We start from the raw sequence: 23,577 nt of genomic DNA on the forward strand, positions 1-23,577 counted from the left end.
CCAATAATCCCAGTCCTCACTGTCTCCTCTCAGGTCAGACTTGGCAACATTAAGATAAGGGGATTTGTGGTCCACAGCAGAAGCCAAAACGTTCCCCAGGAACATAATCTCTTGGAAGCTTTAAGAGTCTGGAGGAGGAGAGATGGATTTTTTTTTACATTGCTTTCAAACCTATCTTCCAAAGAAATACTCAAAATCAGCAGCAACTAGTTTTACCCTAATATATTCAAGTGTCTGAAAAATCTCCTGTATTTTTCTCTTCAGCGCCTAAAATATTGAAACCTTGATTCCAGCTAGATCTCTTAGACACTGGTGTAATGTCCATGATAAATTATACTGATGAAGCCAATATGTGGGCGAACACCTAACTCAGGCACACAGTCACACCTACACCAGCATCTCCAGTGATGTCGCTGTCTTCCTTCTTCCCAGAAGATATTAAACTTCAAACAATCCTCTTTCTAAGAGGACCAAGGGTGGCTGGCTCTACTCTTCAGCACAAGAGTGAAAGAGAACAGCTGTAAGTGATGACATAGCTGGAAAGGCCATTATTTTTTCCAGTTAGCTAATTGAATGTATTTTGTGATGAGATGCTTCAATTTTCCATTCATAAAGAAAATGCAGTATTTATTCATATGTCTTAACTTTATAACAGACATGTCACTTCCTTCTTACAGAACAGATCTCCTAATCAAACAAGCTGACTCAAAAAGCAAACAATTCGTAGGATCTTTACCCAGAATCCTAAGTGTATGAGAGCCTGATATTAATGATAAATATGTAAACATGGCTACAGTAAGACATTTATAATAGAATATGACTAATCTGTCAATTTTTCCTAGCTCAAATGCAGCAATAAGAAGAACTAACATGTCATTCTGCATAAAATTTTTTTTTAATTACTGTCTAGGTAGCCTTCCAGAAGCCTTTCCATTACAGGTAAGCATCTTTTATTTGGAAATCTGGGCTACTTCCCCAAAGCAGCCAGGATGAAATTCCCATGCTGTCCTTTCTGTCAAGGTGTTGTGCTCACCCTTGGTAAAATGTGAAAGAAAACACAAAATACAGTTCTCAGTCACATTTTCCTCAGGCATCAGAAGACAGCTGAGTTCAGGTCATTTTAACTGTGAATGAAGGAATCTTTTTAAATTCTTTTTTTACTTTAACTCAGATCTATCTTTCCTTCAAAGGCTATAAGCTTTCAAAAGATACATTGGGAAAGCCAGTTTACTCTTGGTGTACACATATGGGTTATTCTAGTGTTAAGGGACACCGATGTCCTCCCCTACAGGTCAGACCTGTAAAGATGCTCAAGAAAGAGCCAGTCCACCCAACCACTTCTAAGCAGCAGCTTTGTTTCCTCTCTCCCCAGGAGACAGCAGAAGCAGTGGTTTGGTCACCATCTACAGGTACCTGAAGACACGAAGCACAGGGAAGGGCACAGGACAGTCCGAGGGGCCACATCAAGTCGCAAATGGTGAAGCTGAGCTCAGCAGAAGCACATGAGCTTCACAGCACATGAGCCATGGAGAGGATATAAACTGAGCTGCCAGCTATGCCAGAGTTAAGGGCACTTCCTACCTCTGAGGGTCCAGTCTGATAAACAGACAGGAGCATCCTTGCCTCCCATCCTCGCCCTGTCATTTCCAATTTGAGCAGGAGCTTTCTGGGACACTGGTCATCCCTCTCCTCATACTCTCCAGAGCCCACAAGCAGCTTGGCCTAGAGCTGCTGAAACACTGTGAACAGGTCAGTAATGGCCAAGGAAATTTAACCTAATAGGAAATTAATTAGTTTCATAAGGAAACAACTGGGGTGCCTAGAGTTTTGGGGACCAGATTGAAGCTGATTCACTGGTTTAGTAAGAAGTGCTTGTTCACCACAGCCCATGCCCCCATAGTCTGAAAGGGCAGAACCACAAAGCATGAACAGACTCGATTACAGCCTGTTTTCACTGGGTGCTCACTGGACCCTGCTCTGCTCCTCTCTGCACAGGCGTTCCAATTCCTGGGAAACTGTGGATGGTTTTATAGGAGAATTACTTAAAAGTAACAAAGCGATACAGTGATTAATTTTTCTTTAAAGCCCACAGGAGATTTCTCACATATAGCCTCTCGTACAGACAAAGCCCTCCAGACAGATAATCAGCACCTGAGGATCGAACACGGGTTTGACCCTGCTCAAAAGTGGGTCAAGCTGATCACAGGTTTTGCAGGACAGGGCTTTACCATGTGCGGCTGCCACAAAACCTGTCACATTGGCACAGAGCAAACGTGACAGCAACCGTGACAGCACTCACCATGAAGGCTACGAGACCGGCTTTCAATTACATTATTCCTTCATAATTCCTCATTAAATGAATTCTCCTCTTCTCAGCAGCATCTAGATCCAGGTGAGAGGGTGGTGTTAGATCGAAGTTCTGTATTTTCTGGGTCCTTTGTTAGAGTAGCTCCAGGAACATAAGCGACTCCAGAACACCACAGCTCATTCCTCTTTCTCAGCTGCTAACTTACGGCTGTCTCTTCTCCTCTAGTTTTTGGAGAGTTTCTGTTTTGTTCTTCAAAGCAGGAACTTGACAGCAGGGCTTGCCATCAGCCAGTGGTTCTGACACTTGGGGGTACACATTTGTAGAAAAATGATCTGGGAATTTTTAGGCTGAAAAGTAGTAAAAACAAACTGTCACACCTCCAAATCATCCACTCCCTAGAAAGCCAGGCAGCACAGGGACCCACTTTTTGCTGTCTGTGAAACACAACTACATAAACCTTCTGCCCTACCTCTCCTCTTTCTCCTACTCTGAGAAAGTTTGCTCTCCATGGGTCACGGGTCAAACACGAAGGGACTCAATTAACCTGGCACATCTTTCCAGACTGAGCACAAGCCTGATATTCACCAACACTCTGAAGAAGCTGGTCTGTGGGGGGGGAAAAAAAAGACAGAAAAAAGAAAAATCAGTGTAGTACAGGGGCTCCCACTGGGGGAGAGATAGAGTCAGAAGGTGATTTTGTTCAACTGTTGAAGCAAGAACCATGGAAGGGGAGATTGGGAATGATCTGTAAGGATATTAATCTGCTGCTGAAAGATAAGATTATCTACCTGAATAGAGCAAGACTGAAGGAGAGAATCAGTCAGCCCTAAAGTCTTCTCAATCCCATCAAGGTCATCAGTGGGAATTACCCCTTCTCCCCACGTGATAGGAGAAAGTGCTCTAATCTCCAGTAGGGCAATTTCACAATATCACTTCTGGGGTATAAACCTCCTCAGCCATCCCTTGGACTTCATGTGGCCCAGCCATCTGCCTTTACAACCAGGAGTGTTTGCCTGAGGCAAAATGGCCACTTGAAGCTTTTCCAGAAAAGGGTATGAAGTGTTGAATCCCTGAACAAAACTGGTTTAATACAACTTAATACCAAGGCTGCTCTAATTACTTTCTCCAGAATTACTGCAAATTCTAATCACAGCCCCCTGCCTTTCTGTTAATTAACTGCTGCAGACAAGTCATGCCTTTAAGAATCTCATAGCACTTAGGCAAGCACTACAGAAGTTGCAGGGAAGAGTGAAGATGAGCATCATGCAGCCCTCTGAAACATTTTGTTTTCCCAATATAGGTTTTACAGATCTTCCTCATATTTGAATTTTATTGATGCCCTCATATAATGATGCCAAAAAAACTGCTGGTCTGAAAATCTGACTCATTTTCTTCCGCTGATTTTTAATATTTATAAAGCATTTATTGTTGGAACACCCAAGCAACATTTGCTTCCATTCACTTTCTAATCTTCATTCTGTCAAGCTTTGACTTCTCCCATTCCAAGGAGGTAACCTATCATTGTGGCTTAGGTCATTTACCTAAATGCTGGGAATTAAAAAGCTTCAAATCCAAAGCTTTTCAAATTTTCTAAGAAATGTATGGGTCTGAAATCCCAAATCCCTGGCTTTCTACAGGGAATACTTCCATTTGCTCCCTTCTGTGAACCCCCAGTTCTTCCAAAAAACACTTCCCAGAGCATTTCACCAGGCCTTTCACCAGCACGAGGCTACGACAGTGTCACGCACTGAACTCACAGTAATCACCGAGAAACGTCTGGAACTCTCAGTGTGATAACTCATCCCCTGAGAAGGGAACCACATCCCTATGATGGTGGTTTGGCAATAAGTTAACTCTTGATGCTACTGAATAGTTGTTGAATAATAAAGCATTTCATTCTTAAGCAGTTAATATGCAACAAAAGAAAAAGGGAAATTTAGGTTCCACAGTGATTTAAAACATTTAGAAATATCTTTTTGCAATGAAAAGTGCAAGAACCAATGAGGCAAATTACCCACTTGGTGTGACTCAGCCAGCTGTAGTATCAATAGCCTTTAAGCGTGCTTAGTTTGAAAAGCCAGAGCTGCTGTGTAAATCTCCTGAAGCACATACAGCCAACAGACCAGTCACTGTTTGTATATTTGCTTTGGACTGTTTAAAGAAGTAATATTAGCCCTTTCATCTGAGTCAGGAAATATTTTTCATTTCATAAAAGCTAAATAAAATCACGAGTGACATGAGTTACTTGCTGCTCTGAGCAAACAAGGTGTAGTTTTTCCTAACATCACCTTTGCAAGCTTTTTGCAAAGGCTTAGTTTACATGCTGCTGGGACAAGGGAGAAACCAGGCTCTAATTTGTATTCAGTATTGAATATCATACCACAAACTTAATATCAATCAGCTACATTTAAAACAAAACTACTGTCTGACTATGAACCAAAGTCCTGAAAGGGCTCTTTGCTCCAATTACTCTGGAGTTTGTGGGTACAGAAGTGCCAATTACAACCTTCTTTTTTTTTTTCCTTATCTGCTCAGTGTTGGCCAAGTCACCTCAAGTTAAACCTGCAGGAAGCAACGGAGCTCTGGTCCTGCACCAGTCAGCAAAGATTCCCTGTGTTACTAGAGTAAACAGAATTTAGTCCAGTCAGGACCATCAGCCAGGGGTGGGAAAAGCCAAGTGGAAAGCTGGACAAACTGATCTGCATGCTGTCTGGAAATGCAGAGCAGCCTAGAGAGGACAAGGAAATAATGCATTTCCATCAGTATTACCTGAGCCTGACAAATACTGCTCTGCTCGGGCTTGCACCCCAATCCTGCCCTCTTGGGGGCAGATGGGCAGTGCCACTGCACCCAGGCAAGGGGAGCAGGACAGCCCGGGGATGGCACCCAGGTTCAGCCAAGAGGTCTCCAGACAAGTCCATAGTGGCAAGCGGTTCTGAGGTCGAGCTGGGAAGTCACATCGTCAAGCTGGGATCAGCAAGAGCCGTGACCAAGCACAGTTTACCTGCTGTGTAGCTCAGGCAAGGGTGAAGGGGGGGCTCACAGCTGCTCTCACAGTGGTGTGAGCTGAGGCCACACATCTGCACCACATCAAGCCTGGCCATCACCCCCAGAGCCCTGGCAAGGGGAGGGAGGTTGAGAAGCTGCTTGGTGCTGAAGGCTCTGGCACCAGATACAGAGTGCAAAACACCTAATCTGAGAATGAAAGACAAAGCTTCCAAAAAGAGCCTTCCAAAGCATCTCAGAGCCTTAGGCAACCTCAACCACCAGCACTGAAAACAGCCACTCATAGCATTTAGGGATTACTTCTGACCAGGTCCTGACACTACTCCATCCCATATAGTACAAGTGGACTCCGTTCATGGAGGAACCACCCTGGTAACATTATTTCTACTGCGTTATAATTTTTATTTAAAACTTCAGGAATTATCCAGTTCTTTCACATCACAGACAAACAGAAAGCAAAATAGTCAAATGCATAAATAAGCCTGCTGATAAGAGCAGTCACTGAGCATTTGTTAACCTCAGCCTGTTGGCCTAATTAGTAGAACAGCAGCATATTGTGTATTCAAAGTGAGGTGGAGAGCGAACAAAGGAGAAAGCTTTGTACTTGCTAATGATATGAGTAAGCAGAGCTCAGAAAGCAATTCAGCAGACTTTGATCCACTCAGGAAAGAGACTGAGAGCTCTTCAGGTACTCCTGAAAACACAGCCTCACCGTGAGTGTGCGTTAGTTACCAAGCCTCTACCATATTCATCTTCATTTAGGAATTTTATCCAACATTAGACTTGTTGAATGTAAGAAGCAGAAAGACTGTATTCCATATGTTTTGTATATCTTAAACACAGCTGGGCCAAGGGTAGTCAAGAGCTAACTCTAAGGTCCAAAAAATCACAGAAGACATTAGGTCTGTTCAGCCTGGAGAAGAGGAGACTGAGGGGAGACCTCATTGGAGTCTGGAACTGCCTCGTGAGGGGAAGAGATGGGGCAGGCACTGATCTCTTCTCTGTGGTGACCAGTGACAGATCCTTAGGGAATGGTCTGAAGTTGTGTCGGGGAGTTTAGGTTGGATATTAGAAAAAGGTTCTTCATCCAGAGGATGGTTGGGCGTTGGAACAGGCTCCTCAGGGAAGTGGTCACAGCACCAAGCCTGACAGAGTTCAAGAAGCGTTTGGACAATACTCTCGGGCACATGGTGTGACTCTTGGGGATGGTCCTGTGCAGGGCCGGGAGTTGGATTTGACAATCCATGTGAGTCCCTTCCAACTTGGCATGTTCTGTGATTCTGTGGGTCTGCCTGTTACAGCAGGTTTTTGGTGCCTGTTTCACCTCTGTGCTGTAAATGCTTGGCCTTTCTGAAACAGAGGATGTGGCCAGATTTTTCATTTCTAAATTTCTTATGTTCTTTCAGATTTTCAAAATGAAACGAGCTCAGAGGACCATTATCAGTCCACAGACTTCAGACACCCCCCAATCCACTGAAATCCCGGTGTTCATACAGCGAAACAGATGACTGAGGGCAGCCTCTGGTCTAAGCACTGACCACTGGCCAGCATGAACAATATAAATTAGATCACAGTCACTGTCTGCTGTAAGGATGAAAACCAGCAATGTAAACCCATCAATTCACAGCGGCAACTTAAAACACACTGGCAATTGTGAAATATCCAGCCTCGGAGCTGTGAAACACATCATCATTTCCAAGACTGGCAAAAGCTATTCATCTCACTGTGCTCTCATGACAGAGTTTTTTCCCCTCTGAGTTTCTTTTATCTTATTAGATTTTAGCTCCATTTATAGATAGGACAATTTTGCATTGGGGCAAAATCAATTAGTTTGCATCAAAGGAAGGCTCCTTAAAATGTAACACTAATGAGTTTCATCTGCCTGATTAGAGGGCTTTGCTTTTAGGAACACTTAGTGCAAAATTTTATTTCAGAGAAATACAACATTATAAGAATATTTAAGGCTAAAATCATTAGCTAAACAGTAACCATGATCATGGATAAAAGATTAGGGTGGTAAACTGAGAGCAGACATACAACTGAGAAGAGGAAGCAAGTGTAGATCAGAGCAGGCTAATGAAAATTTGTCAAAGATATGTTTGTGAAGCAGAGCTCGGTACAATTCACAACAATATATTTAGTGAAGTAACACTGTTCCTGCCATCTATTCACAATGCTTTTAGGGACTGAATGAAAAAGAGTTAGGGAGAAAAGAGAGTACTAATTTTTAGAAAGAAAAGATGGGAAAAAAATTTCATTCTGGATGAGTCAAATTAATTTTTAATATCTGACAAACTACCTGGATTTGCTTATTTTTAAATCTGTTTTTAGTCAAGAACAAATTATGTTTAATCAACTTTGGTTTGATTGATGTAAGACTTGCTCCAGAGGACAAAGAGGATTAAATATATTGGGTATTTTTCACTTTTAAGCTTCTTCACCCACTTTCTCTTACCCATTAGTAAAAACAATTGAAAAAAAAATATAGTCTAGAATTAACTTCCTGAAAGATGGGTGTAATTTCACCTGAAAAATTACATGATAAAAGTAGTTATCAGAGATTTGCTGGTAAATTTGGCATAGCACACCATAAATGACATCTGCAAAGCCCCTTACTGGGTCATTTGTGAACAACAAACACGATATCAGCACATGTAGTAGAATATAAGGGAACTGTCTTGTGATGTGATTACATCTCCCTTCACAAACCTCTCCAGCACAGACACTAGAAATGGAGAACTAGAAATGAAGGTGAGGTGTTAGGAGAGGGCAGGCCCAAGCTGCCGACAGACACAGCTCCATTCAAGAGGAAGCAGAAAACCTACATTTGGACAAGGATGTGCTTTTACATGATGCTCTCTGTCTGTGGCCAGACAAAGAAACCACTGTAAATCTGTGACTGTGCTCTCAAAACCAAACAGGCAGACACAGAGCAGTACAACTGCACAGGCTGGTGGAAAACAACCCGAATCTGCTGCAGAATCACATCCCAAGGCACTGAGGGGTTATGCAGCTTAAGGTAGTTACATACAAAAAGCCTTTGGATAAACTGAGAACTGAATTCAAAACTCTTTTATCTCTCTCCTCTGCTTTGATAAGGTTTCAACTTGAACATTACCCCTTTTTGTCAAAACTATCTTGACCTGAGACAGGCAACAGGCAACACCAAACCCTTGACGTTTTTATCCTTTTGCCAATCTAACACAGGAATTTAAATTTTAAAAAACTCATTTCAAACACCCATGTGTCCTCTTCTTCTGATGCCATGCACATACTGCACCTGTGCATAATCTTCCTCCTGCCAGCCTTCTGCATCAGGTCAACAACAACAACAACAACAACAAAGACAACTGAAGCTGCTATTCATAAGCTTTTTGTTATGTCAAGGAAGAAGCAAAAGGGCTCAGAGCATGTGTGAGAAGGAAAAACCTTTGTTTAATTTAATTATGTTTACTTCTTTCAAGTCTAAGTAAACTCAGGGATCAGCAGAACAACTGGTTAATTAAATCGTGACAGTGGTAACTCTGAATGGGCAATCACATCATGCTGTGTCGCATTCAGCTTCCAAAAAAGCACACTCAACCTTTACACTGTGGACCAAAAATAAGTCTACCTTACAGAGGGTACTGCAGTATAAAAGCTCTTCTAATGCAAGATGACAGCTGTGGAGTAGCACTGTGATTATTTTCAATACTTCCATCTTGAGGGTTGACTCCAGATCCATTGGTGAAAGTTACTGATAACACTGCGATAAAAGATCTGGTTCTGATCCTCAAGTTCATCACTGAGAGCACTGGTCAAGAGGGAAGCAAGCAGGGTGGGCTCAAAAGCACACGTGAACAGATGCTACCCTGACTCACTGCTGGATGGTGTCCCTACCCACCTGCTCTGGTGTCCAGAAAGGCTGGAGAAGTGGGAAGGCAGCAAGAAGTTTGCTTCTTGGGGCTGCACCTGGCTGCTCCTGCTGGGTTTGTCCCTTGTACCACAGACAACTCCAGCCCCACCCCAGAGCAACCCCATGCCAGTATCTTCTGCATCTATCTCCCACTACCTTTTAGGAGTCGTAAGAACTTCTCCAAGAGAAGGAGAATGAAAATGACAAATCTCCCCTTCATTTGGGCTTGGGACTTTCCTACGTGGACAGCTCACATTGCACAGCGCCAGTACATTTAGGTCCCTTGAGGACTTTCCTTGGACTTACATCATTTGTCAACTCTTAGGCAACTTCCTGTGTTTCTTTTTGTCTCCTCATAAATGTCTTTCATCTACAGACTCTTCCCTTGGTCTTCCATGCTTTCACCATTCATTTTTCCCTTTCCTATTATTCCAGACTTTTCTATCCACTACTGCTCCTCCTTCCATTCAGCCAATTCTAATGGCTTCATCACAAATGACAAAATGGAGTTATTGTGCAGTTTTGTTTATTCCCACCCAAGGTGAAGTGTTTCTCCTTCTTTTCTATTCTCTTAAGTCACTAGATCAAAATCTTTACTAGTCAGGCTGGCATAAGCTCAAAATGTCTTCCCATGGTTCCTATGTCCAGCCTTCCCACCTGACTAATGAGGAAACTCTGATGTTGAATAAAAGAGTTTGTGCACTACAAAGACTTTTTAATGAAAAATAAAACCTTCTGACATCACTGGCTACAACATCGTGGCTGTATTTCAGAGCAGGATAAAACTGTGCCTGTATTTTCCTCTATGGTTCAATATCCTCCTATTGACAGAAGATAGGGTGACTGGTCTACAACTGGAGACCAGGAAATGATTTTTCTGATTTCATTAGAGTAATTGACAAAAGCATTTCCTTTCTGTGTAAGGTTAACAGATGGTTTGTTAAAGTTACAACTTCTTTAAACAGAGACGTCACAAAAAATGATATGCATGACAACAAAAATAATATTGATACAAGCTCACTGCACAATTAAAATGAAGTTTGCATAACCCGAAGCACAGAATAATTAACTGCCACCATTGCAACACATTTGCTTTTCTAAGATTTTCTTGGAACCTGGATGAAGGGACATAAATGGGGCAAGTGCTAACACGGGATTTAAGTTACCAGAGGCACAAACATGCAGTTGGTTACTGTGCCTACTCCACATGTACAAGGAAACTACCATGGAGGTACAAGCAGGTTACATCAAGGCTTGGATATTAACCCCAGTAGTAACAGAGTATATTAATCGCACAGATTTTTTAATTTTGGGTAAAAAATGTTTTCATGCAGAAAGACTGAAATCAAATTCAAGATTGTAGGTTCCTACTCATGCCAACAGCTGTTACAGACCTAGCAGGATTGAGTTTTCCAGGCAGGCATCAAGCAGGCCCCTTCCTCTCGTACCTACCTACCTATCAGCCCAGGAGAACACTGCAGTCTGCTGTGCTCATCCCACGCCAATGTGCAACACAAGCATCAACCCTGCAGGACTCTGCTTCCACACCTCACCTCTGGCAGGTTCAAGATCTGTGCCAGGCAAGCACTTTCAACACCTGAAACTGCCTCACCTCCATCATGATTCGGCTCCCTGAGCCTCACCCTACCAGCAAAACACAAGGGCAGTGGGTGGGTTAATTAAAAAAAAAAAAAAAAATCCAGCAATACTAGTTTGCCCACCTGTAGTTTTTAGGACCTCACATTCATCTTAAAGGTGTCTCATTTCCATAAAAGCAAGAAAACTGCAAAGGAGATTCAGCTTTGAAAATAGAAAACTTAATTGATGTTAGACCTTTGATAGGTGAAGCACATTAGCCATCCCACCTGGACAGATCTAGAATGCTAACATAGTTACTCATATTTAATACCTTTCTCCTTCAACATCACACTTACTATTTATCTTCTTTACTGTAATTCTTCCAGATTTTTCCCTGTCCTCTTTCCAGTATGCCTTCATCTCTTTTCTTTCTCTAGTATTTCTGCCTTATTTCTCTTCACAGCATCCTACCACTTACCTTTTCAAGCATGCTCTTTTGCAGTAGTCTGTATAAATTTCAGCTCTCAGACTTTACTAAGACATCATTAAGACATGCAGCTAACTCCCAGTGACCCAGGAGAAAGAAAGAAAATGGAACCCCAGTGGATTTTCCCTGCCTTTGTTCATTTTCTTCACAGTAACAGCTCAGAAGCAAACGTGTTCCATAGATATCAGCTCCTTGGGTTATATAACCATTTTTTTGAAAAAGAGGTAAGTAATTGAATCAAGGAGGCAAGTAAAAGGACGAATAGGAGCAGTATTTCCCATTGCAAAGCCTCTGTTGATAGCTATTGGAAATAACCTGGTTTGTTTTACCAGCCTGGTGATGTCAGGTTCACTCAGCTCACACCTCGTCGGCTCTGACTGAGGGGCTTCGCTCACTGCGGGGCTGACGGGGAGCAAAGCAGAGCCCCTCGCTGCTTCTGCTTGCCTTCACATGAAGGATCTTTGGGAAATTGTGTAACCATACAGCAGACTGGTCCTTGCCCCAGGTGTAGCAGGTTCTTCCTTTCTCACTGACTTTGGCAGAGCACATGAATTTCATCATCATCTCCGACAAAATGAACAGCAAGCGTTATAAAGGGGAAAAAAAGATATTTAATTTTGAGGGGGAAATAAAAGGAACTCCTGTCACCAAGAGATTCTGCTCTAGGAAAAAAAAGGCAAATTCCTCAGTGAAAAATATAACAGAGATACTGCAGCTTTTGTAACTCCCAGTAGCAGCCAAAATAAGGGTAGTGGAAAAGAACAGAGATTTTCAAAGCAAGCAAAGCCACATTAATACATCCATACCTTTTAATGCCAGTATAATAAACTGTGAAGATACTTCACTTACAAATAAGGATTGTATTTTATTCTTTTGCATTCAACTTAGTTTCAGTGAAAGGTGGTTATAATAGGTCAGTTGTAACAACACATAGTCTTACAGAAAAAGGAATCACCATTACAGTTACAAAAAATATGAACTAAAAAAGTAGTGACAGAAAATTAAGAAAGCAGAGTGACATGGATATGGAGAAGAGTAGAAAAGAACTTTCCAGCATCTCAGGTTTCATGGTTTAGTCTGCCAGAAAGGACAGGTTTGCAATATGAGTATCAACAGCAGCAACCATCCCCTTGCACTGCCAAGGGAGCAGATGAAGCATTCTAACAATCATTGCTTTTTTCCACACATTCCAAATTTATTTGGTTTTATGGTGCTTTGTCCCACCAGGAAAAAGTTACTATGAGGGATAAAGATGCCAAATGTACATAAAAGGTGAGTCAAAAGAATCCTTTGAATGAAAATATTATATAGGTCTATTAAAACTAATTTAAATAAAGCCTTCCAATCTGCTTTCTGCCTCAATTTTCCAGGTGTTCTCATGCCACAGGTCACATCCAGCTCTGTCCAAGAGGACTGAGTTCCTGCTACTTTAATTCAATGCTTCAGATACCCACTTCAGTTCAGAGTTCTGCACAAAGCATTGACAAGTACTTCTCCTTTTTCCCCAAAGGAAGATGTTACAGAGTTAACCAGATCTTTGATCTGAAAAAAAGCTGCTCACCTGCTTGTAGATAAATATCCATCTGCTCTCAATCAACTGGCTCAGAGAGGTCTGGCTTGCCAGTCGGTGTCAAAGCACAGCTAGGAGAGGGAATCAAAAGAAGAACAAACCCAAAAACCAAACACCTCCCCAAGCCTCCTTGAACCCCCCAAAAAACTCCAACCCCACCAAAAACGCAGACACACGATGGTCACGAAGCACAGGGCAAGGGAGGTCCCTGCTGGCAGGATGATGAAATGCACATGCACCATTTCCAAACATGTCATCCACCTGCTCCCACAAATAGTTCCTTCTCCATCTGAACCCCAAAACTTGGCACAGTTACCTTGCATTCACCTTGGCATCAGCCTTTTGCTCCCAAGGGCAGTGCTGCCCCACTCATGCATCACCCACCGCACAAGTGCTGCTGCTTGGTGGGGCAGAGGGCGAATCCAGTCTCCGTGTCGACACGTTTATCAAGGATAAAAATTCCCAGCATACTTGAATTATCATTCTGCTGGAGTAAGGCTGACCATTCCTACAGCTTCTTCTACTGCAGACGAGCAGGAAGATGGGACCCACCTGGTTTCCCACATGATATTGGTCATTTTTTCTACTGCTCGAGGGGCATCAGATATCAATAATTATATTGCAGAAATTAGTGATACCACATTTAAGAATTCATCAGCAAACACTGGATCTTAGTGTATTGAAAAGGAACAAAATAAAACAACAGATCTTGTCTCAGCTTTTTTGTATACTGCATTTACACAGCTGCTGCAAAATTTCAACGGCAATGAATTTCACAAGACGGAAACCAGAAATAATTCTTCACTATGCTGGACCATCATAAAGACACATATGATACACCTGGGGATAAACTAAGCTCAAAAAATTCTTAACTACTGGATAAGACACATATTAACCTCCAGATATAAAAGTGACTATGCAAAGAAAGCAACAGAGAGTTAAAATAAATATCCAGTGAAGGCCAACACAGACATTATGAAGAGGTTCAATTTTCCCCTTACAATTGACACACTTGAGAGTAACAGACATTTCCAGTGGCTCAGAAAACAAATATAATTGACACTAGAATGAAGGAAAGCGTACAGGGGAGGTTTTAAAAAAAGAAACTTTATTACAAATCTGTAGGTTTAAGAAAATATCCAAAAACTGTCAAAGTAGTATGAAAAATGCTGTCGTCCATTTCACAGCCACCAGTTCGCTCCAACAAACACAGCATACAAAAACTGATAGAAACCATGGCAATTCTTTTTGGTGACACAAGTCAGATATTTGTAATTTCAAATCCTCTGCTGACAGCTGAGATGCTGCTGGCAGACCAGGGGAATGATTAAATTGCACTGGTTTTGAAAACTGGAAGTTGGGATGAACAGGTTATATACATATACACATACTGTATTGTAGCATGTGTCCAGGTAACTCAGGGCAAACAAAACATGGCCCAGCACAATATCTAAAGTCTGTAAAAACCTGGAGAGACAGGGAATGTGTGTATATGGCATTAAGTTATTCTCTGTGCTCTGGTTCCCATTTTCTTTAACATCTCAAACCTAATAAAGACCAGTTGTTTTCCACTCTCATTTACGGAAACACTGAAGCTGATGTGCTGCTGTACTGTCTTTTCAGACTCAAAACATTTTAGCTGCACTGGAGGCAGGCACAGGCTCTAAAAATGCAATGCAGTTAAAACATCATGTAATTAGAAGTGGGATTTCTAGAAGACTGTAGACTGAATTTCCTGCAAGTAACCTAACACCTTAAGCTCCCCTAAAAAACATGGCATTTCTTGTGTCATTCAGAGATAATTTACACAATAAATGAATGAGGAAAGAACCAATATATGTTACATTCCTAAACTGAAGCACAGACTGCAGTAAAAAAGCAGAAAGTCTGCAAGTATGCCAGGGATTAAATCCAAAACTGCCCTAAAACTCTTAACTCTTAACTGACTGCAACGGCTGGAAGCTGCAGCACAGACCATTGGTAACAATATTCTCAAATCCTTTGAACTGCACAGGATTGAGACACAACAGCTCAGAGCTGCAGTGTAGAAGAGGCTTCAGTGGAAGCAGTGTGAAGATTTTAAAGGAGCAGGATGAAACACTTCTGTTACAATACCTGCTCAAGGTACTGATATGATCTAAAAAAAACCCCAAAAAACTTTGTATAACTTAACTCTGTTTTTATCAGGTCCTCAAAGGAGATTTTCTACTGAACAACCCTCCTTTTGCCAACAGCAACTTGAAAGAAACTAGGACCATGGTAAAAAACAACTAGGTGCAATTCATTCATTTTGCTGTTTCAACTTAAAGTTGAAAACAGAATTGAGAGTTACTCAAAGAAAACTACTCTGCAGGAGAGCAATTAGAAATCAACAGTCTCTCATTACCAGAGCAAACAGGATGGAAGATGCAGGACTGAATTTACAGCAATTTCCTTCCCTATGCAGGCCAGATTAACCCTAGGTTGATCAGAGCTACCTGCAACATTTCTTAAAAGCCACTTGCTGATAAAGAGGTTGCCTCATTCTCCTGCATTTACTGAAAACTTGATTTATGAAACACTGTAATGAAACAGTCAAAAATCTTCATTCCAAAGAAGGAAAATATTCCATGTACATTCTTAGGTGTGAACCTTCAGGCTTGGGAAACGTTTTTCTAGATTGTCAGCAAGTGTCTGGTCAGCCTCACGCAGGACTTCAAGGAAACTCTCCACCTGGAAATAAAAAACACACACAGGAAGAAAAAAACCCAATTTGCATGGAACACAGAATTCTTATATTGGTACAGCAGGTCTTTCCATTTCTGTACCTTCCCAGCAAGAGAGCAGCCAGCAGCAGCCACTGCAATGAATAATGGAAAATGCTCCACAGCAGCTACCTTCCTCCTACACCACACATTTTCAGTCAGTCTAAATCTTGAAACATTACCACCCTCCTCAAGCTCTTGCTTTCTTGTTTAAAAGTACACAAAGAAAAGCTCCCTATAAAAAATATTTGGAATAATTCTTCTACAAAAATGTACAGGACACATTTTCAGCTAGCATAAATTTTCAGACATCCGTTCACGTCAGCACAGTTTGACCCTTGCATCAGCTGATGGTCTTGGCAAAGCTTTGGCTAAAGGAAGGCAGAAGAGACAGAGGGGCAGGACTGTCTGGAATTGGAATGGTGTGGCACCTGTGCCTGAGCAATTCTGCCCTGCTTGTACATGGGATTTGGAAAGGTCTTGCCACCCAAGCAGTATTTTTTCAGCTCTGCCACAGACCTTGCCATATACTCACCGATGCAAAATACAGAGGTAAGAGGTTCTGAAATGCACAGGAACACGTCTGTTCATTCAAATGTCCCTGGTGCAGTCCTTCTAATGTATTTTCCTGCAAAATAAAGTGAGAACAAGCATGCCATCAGCAGTTGTTGGAAGAACAAACTCAAAACTGTGCACAGTACGTGCTTCATTCTTAAAAATGGGTAAAACAACCAGAACTTACAGCTCTCAAAGAAAGCCAGACATAGCTGACAGAAAAAGGTGTGAAAGCTCACACATCACAAGTCTCTTAACCTGAATGCTTCCATAATAAAAAGTGTCCAGCTCAGAAGGAGAGTTTGATAGTATTTCCTTCTCTTAAAATAAATTGACTTTCATTCAAAACAAATGGCAACGTACACCTAGAAAATTTATCATACAGAATCCTGGCCCTGAAAACCTGTGTCCCTGCTATCTCACACACTTGTTGCTACTTACCTTCTGACTGATTCTCTAAGGAATTCCCAGTATGCAACTGCACTTGCACAGAAAAATGCCCACATTAACGTCTTTTTTCTTACCTAACCTGCAGAAATCCCTCTGAAAATTTTGTTTATTCTTACCTTGGTTAGTTCTTGAAGCATATTGGAAAGTAATTCACAGCAAATATCCTTCAAAATTTTTAAATGGAAATCTTCCTCATTTATTTCAGTCCTTCCAGTCTCTTCTTGCTTGGACTCCTTGGAGTTATCAACAGCTCTCTTCCCACAGCCCTCCATGTATTGTAAGATACGAATCAAGCTCCCAATCAGAGGCATATCTTAATATAAAGTAACAAGAAAATTGAACTTTAACACTGAAAATTCTTCCCCATCCTTTCAAGGCATTAGAATTTTCAAACACACCACCAGATTTTACACAAAAGCTACAGGAATGTATATTCTGACAGTGCTGTGTTTTGTTACTCAAAGATCATTCTAAAGAAGCAAGGGGAAATGCAGTAGAAAACCCCAACCATTTTTCCTGCAAGCTAATCTGTATCTATAAAAACTATATGCCAGTGGTAAGGAGTACAAGAAGGAAAAGGTCTTTAGTAGTAAACCAGTGAGGGTAGTAGATTTACATCCAGATCATCCTATCTGACAAGCCAAACACACAATGTCTTTCTGCTGCAAATGACCCTGACTCACATTCCCAAGATAGGCTTTTAATTCTAAAGACTTATCCAGGAACTGAAAAGTAACAAGGGATAGATGGATTTAAGTAAGTGCAGAATATCCCCCTACTAAAAACAAAAAACAAACAAACAAAAATTACTTTTAAGTCCTCATATTTTAGCAAAGATGAATTCTGTAATTTTCATTAAGTTACCAAACAGAGAAGACTGAGCAGAATTTGTAGATTCTGGCACTGTAACTCTTCAGAGACATCCAGTAACTGAACTTTGGGCTAGGTGTGATTTTGAGTCACCAGTAAAGAGTCTAACTGTATTCAAGTATGTCAATGAATTGAACCACCTTTCACCCCACATAAAGTCAATTGTGAACATAACTTTAAATGAAGGAAAAAAGAAAAAAGAACAGAAAAAAGCACAACTTGCTTTTCCTCATTAAATGAAGGAAAAAAGAAAAAAGAACAGAAAAAAGCACAACTTGCTTTTCCTCATCCTGGTGTATTCTTGCTCTGTCTGTGAAGCAAACATTGCAGACAGCACGGACAAAATAGAGGCCAATACAGTCTTCTGCTCCTGCACAATGATCGGTGGATCATCTGGCTGGCAAAGTTCCTGGCAAACGAGGTCATAAAGCAAACTCCAAGTCTCTTTTCCTCCATCAGGAGCCTGCACTTGAGAAAGAAAGAAAGAGAACCCACCAACCCAACAAATTTAATCTAGGTAGGTGAATTACAACTCTCCCCATTAAATATCCGACGATCCAGAAGCTCTGGCCACTCTGGGTCCCATCACACAGAGCAATTCAAGCGTCTTACCAATAGCCTGGATCCCCTCATCCACTGTAGTCAGGAGCTGCAGGATATGCATATAAACATCAAGTCCTTCTGGGTTATCTGATCTACACAGAACAAGCAAAAAGCAAAGACATGTTAAAGAGCCAATTACTGACTTTATATCCTGTGTGTTTTGGACACAGAGAAGCCTGTCAGCAGTCACTGCCATTCTCTTTGCTAACAAACTAGTTGACTCATTTCAAATTATAAGTACAGGAAAATGTATTCTAGTGATCCATCAAACTGTGCTGCTCCCACTAAAATCAAGATGTTCAGACACAAGGTTATAATGAACCTCCCCAGCCATGAAACTGAAAAGAAATCTCACATACCGGACTTGTTTGGCTGCTTCAAGTATACAAGGCACAATCTTAAAATCTGGAAGTTCTTCAGGGGAATCATCTACAGATGGTCCCACAGACTGGCAAGTGCCGTTTTTAATCCAGTTTAACATCAGCTCTTCATCGAGATCGAAGAGTTTGTCCACCACTTCACCCACTTTTACCAACAAGTCAACTGCACAAGAGAGAATGTAAAAATTTCAACAAGACTAAAAATGAAGGGCAAAAATCAGCTCACAAAACATTAATATACACGTGAATTCAGAGTAAATTCAGTACTGAAATATATTAATTTTCTTCATGACCTGCTATGGGTTGCTATGTTTAATTCCTTTATGTGGCACAAACCAAGTGAAGAGTTTGATAAATAGGAATTGTTGGAAAGCCCACTGATGTCTCCAACCTTGTCTTGCCATATGCAAAGCAAGAACTTTATTCTGCAAAGAGACTTCACATTCCTGAAAAGTCCTAACTTCTGCTTCTGAAGAAAAACTTTCCAAGATTTGTCCCTAGATATGCAGTTTGATGCCAGTCTTCCACCTGCCAATCTGCATTTTACTTAGGTAGATCTGTGATTTCAGTTGGATGAGCAGGATTTCGGAGCACTGTCATTAATAATAATAATAATAATAATAATAAAAAACCTGAAAAAGCTAAATTATTAGGACTCTTTGACAAATCATAACTGCTGTTACAAATGAGTTGGATATGAAACATAAATGCTATTCAAAGTATTGCCATTTTTAGGAGTTTGGTGTGGTTTTTAATAAATTAGTTCTAAGAGAGATTTGCACACTACTGACTGTATACCCAAAGCCTGTACAGTATTCAGCTGCCACTCAGAGCAACTGAATCACTCCTCCAGTCACCATTCCACAAGTATGGCAGTTTTAAAAACAGTAAATACATGTATCTGATTTGAAAAAAAACTAATTAAATGAGGTCTTGTTTTAAGGTTCAAAAATTACACACGTATATCCCTGAACAAAGACCATGTCCTTTCCTTTCTTGTGGAAAATAACAATTTCTTCTGTTACACTTATTTTGATTCCCCGCAGAGCTTTCTTCTTCCTCTGTGCCTGCTTTTTTGATTGGTTTTATATATATTTATAAACCTGCAAGGGCAGGATGAGTTTGTTTTGGTGTCCTTTAAATTTATGAGGTTCCCTTTATTTTCAAGAAATTCTCCCAACTGAAAATACTTGTCTTTGAAACTGCAAACTTCAGTTCTTATTTTTTCTTCTGCAAAAACCCACTAATTCCCAACTTGTTTTGGCAACTTACCATTTGTAGAGCTGGACATGATAAAGCAAACACAGTCATACACGGAAGGGTTTTCTCGGATTCTCTCAACCCAGACATTGGCCACCTCAGGCTGGGACAGGCAAGTTAACAACAGCCTAGACAAGAATTCCTCATTTAATAAATTAGAAGCCAATTCAGTTCATTTCAGGTGTACAAGTGTAAATCCAAAATAATGAGAATGATGTGATAGAAACAGGAATCTACCTCACAGGAACTGATTCCAGGACAATGCAGAAACAATAAAAGATGAGGGGATGAGAGGATAATAAAACAGTGAGCCCATCTGTCAGTTTTCTTTCCAGGCCCCAGAACACAGCAGAACCACACTAACAATGCATTAATTTCTGAGATGTCCTACCTGCTTGTTTCCAGAAGAGTTGGGGAGTCTGAATCACACAAACGCTGCAGTAGCACTTGGCTTTAAGGAGAAAATGCAAGGAAAAAAAGTTAACAAAATCTATCCTTGTTTAAAAAAACAGGTATAAAAAGATAATTTCATAGCTGCAGCCATGTTCTGAGATTAAAAACAGCTTTTTCTAACTACTCATGCATTTTAAGTGTTTCAAGATTGCCAAACTTAAAAATCAAACATTCAAGAATTTCACTGGTGATTAAAAAAAGAAATAAAACAGTGGTCTGTATTCTTTTTTCCTTCACTGAACACTTCCCACACAAAAAAGGTCAGCCAAAACTATGTGAATGAAGATGAGGCACGGCAGGCAAACTTAGATCCTTTTACAACATGTACTTCATGACTGTGAGTCCAGAAAAGAAGTACTCGTGCATGTATGAAGCACATATACACTTACCCAAGATTCTCATCTTTACTAATGGACATGCATATGTCCTGGAAACAGGCCATATTTCCTAATATTCCCACGCAGATTTCCTGAAAAGTCAAAACACAGTATAATGAGGCAACTGCAATGTAGTCCAGGATTTCACTTCCAGAGCAGTAAGACAAAAGTAAGAGAGGTTCAAAGAGGGTGGGAGCACCCGTTGGATAACATGTTTCAGAAAGGGAAAAAGCTGCTGCATGACAGCAACTGCAGCTGAAGGGAGAAGTGAGAATATGGGAGAGAAACAGCCCTGCAGGCACCAAAGTCAGTGCAGAAGGAGGGGAGGAGGTGCTCCAGGTGCCAGAGCTGAGGTTCCCCTGCAGCTCATGGTGCAGACCATGGTGAGGCAGCTGTGCCCCTGCAGCCCATGGAGGTCTGTGGGGAATGCAGAGATCCACCTGCAGCCTGTGGAAGATCCCACACTGGAGCAGGTGGATGCCTGAAGGAAGGCTGTGAGCCCATAGGAAGCCTGTGCTGGAGCAGGATCCTGACAGGACCTGTGGACCCATGGAGAGAAGAGCCCATGCTGGAGCAGGTTTGCTGGCAGGACTTGTGACCCTGTGGGGGACCCACACTGGAGCACTCTGGGAAGAACTGTAGCCTGTGGGAATGACTGACGTTGGAGAAGTTCATGGAGAACTGTCTCCTATGGGAGGGACTCCATGTTGGAGCAGGGGAAGAAAATGAGGAGTCTTCCCCCTAAAGAGGAGGAAGGAGCAGCAGACACAACGTGTGATGAACTGACCGCAACTCCCATTCCCTATTTCCCTGTGCTACTCAGGGGAAGAGGGAGAGAATCAGGAACGAAGTCAAGCCTTGGGAGAAGGGAGGGCTGGGAGAAAGGTGTTTATGAAATTTGATTTTATTTCTCATTATCTTGCTCTGATTTGATTGGTAATAAATTAAATTATTTCCTCAAATTGAGTCTGTTTTGCCTGTGAGAGTAACTGGTGAGTGATCTCTCCTGTTCTTATCACAACCCATGAACCTTTTGTTATATTTTCTCTTCCCTGTCCAGTTAAGGAGGGGGAGTGACAGAGCAGCTTTAGTGGGCACCTGATGTCCAGACAGGGTCATCCTGCCATACTTTTGCAGGTCTGACTAAACAAGTTCATGACCATTTCTGTTCAGTAATCATAAAACAAGTAATGAGAAAAAAAGGCCAGGCTACTGGTTTTTATAACAGGTCTTGTAACTAGGATTGATTAACTCAGTCCCTCATCAGTTTACATGGGTGAGGATATGTGAGCAGACTTGTTTCAGCTTCAACATCACTGAAATACTTATTGATTACATTACTGATACCACATTAAAAACACTGCAAAAAAGCATTCTAAAATTTTATTTTGCATTTTCTCGTGCTTCCCCTAATACATTCAAACATGCAGTGGAAGGAGAAGGAAGATAAGAGTAAATGCATGTACAGAACTATCTACTATTGTTATTAACACACGACAGCTTTTTGACAGCTCATACTTACAGTAAGGCGAGGGCATTTTGATTTGGCAAAAACTCCCATGAATATATCGGGGGCGTTGAACTCCTGAAGGAATAAAGCAACATCCTGTGGAGAAAGTGAATGGGGAAGTAAATGGACTTCTACAATTTTCAAGAGCAAAATCAAACCCTTTCTCACGGCACAAGGACTGGATCAAAGAGATGACAAACTCGCTACAAAAATTTTGTTATTTGCTAACAGTGAATACCAATAATCCTTGCTTTTCAATGAGACAAGATCAGGAACTCAAACCCTTCTGGTGATTCAGGATGCCAATGAGACCAAAAGTCACATTGGCAAGGAAAGGTTCTTTTGTTCCTTATCCCAACAGAGGGTCAGAGACACTAAGTAAGAATCCAGTAAACACCATGTTTTAAGGCAAGATATCACCCCAACTTATAAAAAGAAATAAGTGAAGGGGTTGCCATTAGCACCTGATCACACTATACAAAAGAAATTTCCTTCTCATTTTACCACATTAAAACACAACAACCCAGCAAATAAAATAATTTTATATATTTATATATATATATATATTAAAAACTTGAGAATTTCTTCCAGCATTTGAGAATGTTGAGAAAAATACCAAAAAGTTGTGCTACGTTGCCACTGCAAGTCTGTAGTCAAACTTTGAAAGGCTGTTTATCTATCAGAGAAAACTATGCTTTACCAGTAGGGCGCACTACAATTGCTAGAGGGAAATAAGCCTATTTCGAGAGCTGACCGAGCTCGGATGACTCTGTGCCTTCTGCCACGTCCAGGAGGATTCTGCGGGGCAGAACATCGCTCCTACCTCGTCCATCGACATGTCCCACACCTTGCAGATGTCATTCTCCATCTCCTCGTCCAGCTCCGTCCGGGCTCCCTCGGGGCTGGCGGCAGGATCCGGCTCCGCGGGGGCGATGACCTGGGACACGTCGGGGTGTGGGGGTGAGGGCTACACGACCCGAGTTAACCCCCCGCACCGCTCGGAAGCCGCTGTGTCCCCGGGTGTCCCCGGGTGTCCCCCGGGTGTGTCTCCGGGTGTGACCCCGGGTGTCCCCCCGGCCCCCGGAACGATCGCGCCGCACCCGCCCGGCGCTGACCGACACCGGCCCGCCGGCCCCCTCCCTCCCGGCGCCGCCGCACCTCGATGAGGCGGGTGAGGACGCTGAAGAGCCAGTGCTTGCTGTACACCGTGTTCCCCACCGCGTCCCCCTCCTCCTCCTCCGCATCGCTGCACGGCGGCGACGGGTTGCGGTCCATGGCGGCCCCACAGCCGCGCGGGCACGGCGAGGCGGCGGCGCGGCCGGAGCGGCACCCGCGGCCCCACAGCGCCCCCTGGGCACCGGCGGCCGCTGCCGCCCCAGCGGCCGTGCCAAGGCCGTGCCGGGATGGAGCCAGGATCGCACCGGCACCGTTCCGGGATCCGCCTGCCCTTGGCAGCCCCCGTGATGCCCCGACACCGCCCCGCTGCCCCCGCCCCAGCGCCGTCCCCCAGTCCCGCGGCCCAGGAGGATGG

The 23,577-nt window shown here is 42.3% G+C and overlaps 1 protein-coding gene across 1 annotated transcript; it reads right to left on the bottom strand.

Moving 5' to 3' along the window:
* Window positions 1-13,931: 13,931 nt before the first annotated feature.
* SAAL1 (serum amyloid A like 1) lies at window positions 13,932-23,383 on the bottom strand. Its single transcript, XM_064657494.1, has 12 exons — window positions 23,205-23,383; window positions 22,870-22,983; window positions 22,059-22,142; window positions 20,549-20,628; window positions 20,098-20,157; window positions 19,719-19,834; window positions 18,426-18,609; window positions 18,076-18,158; window positions 17,743-17,931; window positions 16,710-16,906; window positions 16,124-16,216; window positions 13,932-15,556 (listed from the first exon to the last, which is right to left on the bottom strand). Exons 1-12 carry the CDS (start codon window positions 23,319-23,321, stop codon window positions 15,464-15,466), a joined length of 1,410 nt encoding a protein of 469 aa, XP_064513564.1. The 5' UTR covers window positions 23,322-23,383; the 3' UTR covers window positions 13,932-15,463.
* Window positions 23,384-23,577: the final 194 nt, after the last annotated feature.

This window comes from Pseudopipra pipra, chromosome 6 (genome assembly GCF_036250125.1).
Source record: "Pseudopipra pipra isolate bDixPip1 chromosome 6, bDixPip1.hap1, whole genome shotgun sequence".
Lineage (NCBI taxonomy): Eukaryota > Metazoa > Chordata > Aves > Passeriformes > Pipridae > Pseudopipra > Pseudopipra pipra.